The 3,464-nt window shown below is 39.5% G+C and overlaps 1 protein-coding gene across 1 annotated transcript; it reads right to left on the reverse strand.

The window, feature by feature from the left end:
* LOC131427102 (uncharacterized) lies at positions 1–1,838 on the reverse strand. Its single transcript, XM_058590026.1, has 4 exons — positions 1,121–1,838; positions 871–1,056; positions 607–803; positions 1–534 (listed from the first exon to the last, which is right to left on the reverse strand). The coding sequence occupies exons 1-4, from the start codon at positions 1,121–1,123 to the stop codon at positions 252–254; spliced, it is 669 nt and encodes a 222-aa protein (XP_058446009.1). The 5' UTR covers positions 1,124–1,838; the 3' UTR covers positions 1–251.
* Between the last annotated feature and the right edge of the window lie 1,626 nt (positions 1,839–3,464).

The following is a 3,464-nucleotide window of genomic DNA, read 5'->3' on the forward strand; positions in this document are numbered from 1 at the left end:
TTATAAATCGAGTATTTTTCAATTACTTTATTTAGCTTACCTACGTATACTCTTATTTACACTTACACATACTGAGGTAGTACAGGTTTATTTCATGAGGTTTATTTGTTTAACCGTCACAAAATTCTTTATATCTATTTCGTGTCTTCAAGCGGAAGATTAAATACTGCACATTGAAACACATGCCAAACACTTTCTAGAGATAATCAAGGGTAATAGATTTCTGAAACACTCGCACAACATTCGTTCAATCACATAAAACTTAAAGGACTAGCATATTTGCCCAATGCAAGCTCCAGTAACGAGAAGCCACATGTCGGATACAGCGAGTGGCATACGCTTCTGCTCTTTCCTTTCCGATGTGCTTCATCGTAGAGCCTCGTATCGCTGTGTTCCATCGAGAGGACTTTAGACTTTGGAAAGCTAAACAAAGTTCGTAAAATCTCGGCTGCCATGTTCGATCCTTTTTTCCCGAAATACTGGGAACTCTCGCACAGCGCACGTAGAATACATCCGCGCCCATTGTAGCCCATGCTGAAAAACAGAAACGAAGAGACATAGAATGAAATCAGTTCTTTGCTAGCAATTTGTTTACACAATTTGTACCTGTTCATTGCAGTCTCAAGTTTTTGATATAAGTCCCGACGATGTCTTCTCTGTGCCATCGGCTTCGGTTCCATCATGTCCTGATGAAAACTAATCGTCTGATTGGGTAAATTGTACGCCACTCCCCAATTCACAGCCCAACTGTACATGTTATAGTTTGGATTGCCGTATACTCCTACAGTCATACAAACGGCGACCTAATTGCAGAAGAAAGCAAAACATCATTCGATTATTTGAATAAAACCAGCCAAGCTTGAAACTAACGGAAAAACTGGATCCCAATGGAAACACAATAAATCTTTTCTTTCTGGATAACAGCGCGCTCGAGTTACTGTTTGACATCTCTTGAAAGTTTTCCTCAGTTAATACAGTATTTGCTGGAACCGTTGCCAATGACCAGCACTCAGCCACCGAAACGATTCCAATTAGCAGAAGTTGGAAAAACGCTTTCTGGAATAATCATTTAATTAATCAAAACAACCTGTTCCTCAGTTCATCGAAAAATTTACTAAACCATTATTCTTGGTGATTCGTTTTTCCTTCCTACAGCGTGTTTCCAGTTGCTCCCGGACTCTTCCTACGCTGCTAACCTACACTCGCCAGGATTGCTTCCGTTGAAATTTAATCCCTCCAGTTAGGCACAAAGCGACCACTTCAATATTCAAGTGCATTCCACTGACTGCGATCGGATAGCTTTATTTCCCGACAGTATCAGAAGGGGAGCAAAAGTGCCAGAAAAAATTTAATTATTCACCACCGCAGAAAAACTAGCTCTCCCGAGGGCCGCCGCGGAAGTGAAAGTGGCAATGAATGACTGTCCCATTAGGCACCGTCGGGTGTTTTCCATTCCAGTTGGATTGTGGTGAAATCAGTTCTACTGGTCCGCATCACCGAAAGTGGCAATTAACACTATGCTCCAATATTCATTCTGGATTGAACAACTTGACGAGAGACAGATACTTTTCCCGCAGCATCACCATAAGAAATGCTCTGATGGGAAAAACTTTACTCGCCAACTATCAATTAGAACATTCACAACATGCGAACGAGGTGGAGTGGCTCTCAATTTAAAAAAATTTCTCGCGTGATCGACTTTCTCGTGCACCGTTTACTACAAAGTGTGGAAAGTGAAGAACGTGGATTGCCATGAGGTTGGCTGGAACTGACTTGGAGTGTAGCACAAGCCGGTATGAATGGGAATCGACAGCGCTCTGTTTACACAAAAAAGTGATAATCATCGTCAACATGACTTTCCAGATTACGGTAATATGTGGTACGATTCATTACGGTTATTTTAATTAGCACTTCAAACCGAAAGAAGTATATCTTAAACGCATATCATTATGCACTATTTAGTTCATCCAGAACTATCCAGATCAAGCGTTATCTGAAGATTTGTTGATAGGTACAAACATTGGATGAAAAGCACACAGAAAAAAGTTATGAATTGCACAGATGACATAATTCTACAAACGATACAATTCATAACTACTCAACATGTCAAATAACGCAATATTCCATTCGTACAGAATTTTACAGGCTCCGTGTGTAATTTGCACTTGTCTAGCAAGTGCCGATGTATGGATTTATTTGAATTAATTATTCATTAACCAGACATGTTCTTCTGTGCCTCAGTCGATTGACTGGCGTGCTTTGTGATCAAATGTTTTTCGATTCAAGTCGGGCTGTTGCTGTTGATCTTTTGCTTTTAATTTCATTCGATTTCAAGCCGTGTAATTTCAAATCACACAATTCTACATGTTTGTGAATATAAGTTATTGTGAAATGCAACGCTCCATTTATGCGCATCTTATGAGATGTAAAATCACAAGATTTTTTCGAGCTGTACATAGACTGAATGATATGTCCTCGAACGGAGATTTCTTAGGATGTTTAGGATTTAGAATTATTTCTTCTCGAGGTTGAACGAGAGCAAATGGCGAATTCTTTTGAAGACAACGAATTAAATATTACGAGTTAGATGCTCGGTACCGTGTGGTGATCAGAGCTGCTATATGTCACTATCAACTAGTTACTTTGCACGATGAAATTAGGAAAGCTTATGTCACTGGACTGCTGCCAACCAGACTCTACAAATCACCATATATTGAGTGTCTGAGAGCCGATCTGTCAGAAGTCCGATGACTTTTTGCAAAGAACAATGAACTTTATCAATTTATGTTTATGTTAGTACTCTCATTGATTTTTTTTACTTCAACAGGGAATAGGAGAATGAGAGAGAAAACAAAAAAGTCACCTGTCTTTAATGCCCCGTTTACACTTCTGCTGGCTGCCAGCATGCTGGTGTCAGTGTACTGCCTTCTTAGGAAAAAACGTTCAACTGTGGTCCAATGATCCAAAGTATTAGACCAACGAAGGACCACCGTTGAACGTTTTTTTCCTAAGAGGGCAGTACACTGACACCAGCATGCTGGCAGCCAGCAGAAGTGTAAACGGGGCATAACTGAGTATACTTCTACTTGTTCATAGAACTATCGAGTATCTCATTTAAGGTGAAATGTAGCGTCATAAAATGCGCGCAAAATTTTATCCGTTTCAGTTGAACGAACCGTCGCACAAAGCATACCAAGAAAAACGGACACATAGAAATAAGACCTTTTTCCAATGATTGAGCGCAGTGGGCTTACCTCTCGTTATTTTGGCTTGTGAAAAAGACTGGACGTAATGGATTTTTGAATCCTTCACACTTTGAATATATGCTAATTCAATCGTTATTGTCAGTGATTACTCTTACACTAGAGCTATAAATCATGAGTAATTATGAATGACTAACATGAGGATATATGTATATGTATTGACCAACTTGCTAACCATGAATATACCTGTTGTTTATCAAT

Source organism: Malaya genurostris, chromosome 2 (assembly GCF_030247185.1).
Source record: "Malaya genurostris strain Urasoe2022 chromosome 2, Malgen_1.1, whole genome shotgun sequence".
Classification (NCBI taxonomy): Eukaryota; Metazoa; Arthropoda; class Insecta; order Diptera; family Culicidae; genus Malaya; species Malaya genurostris.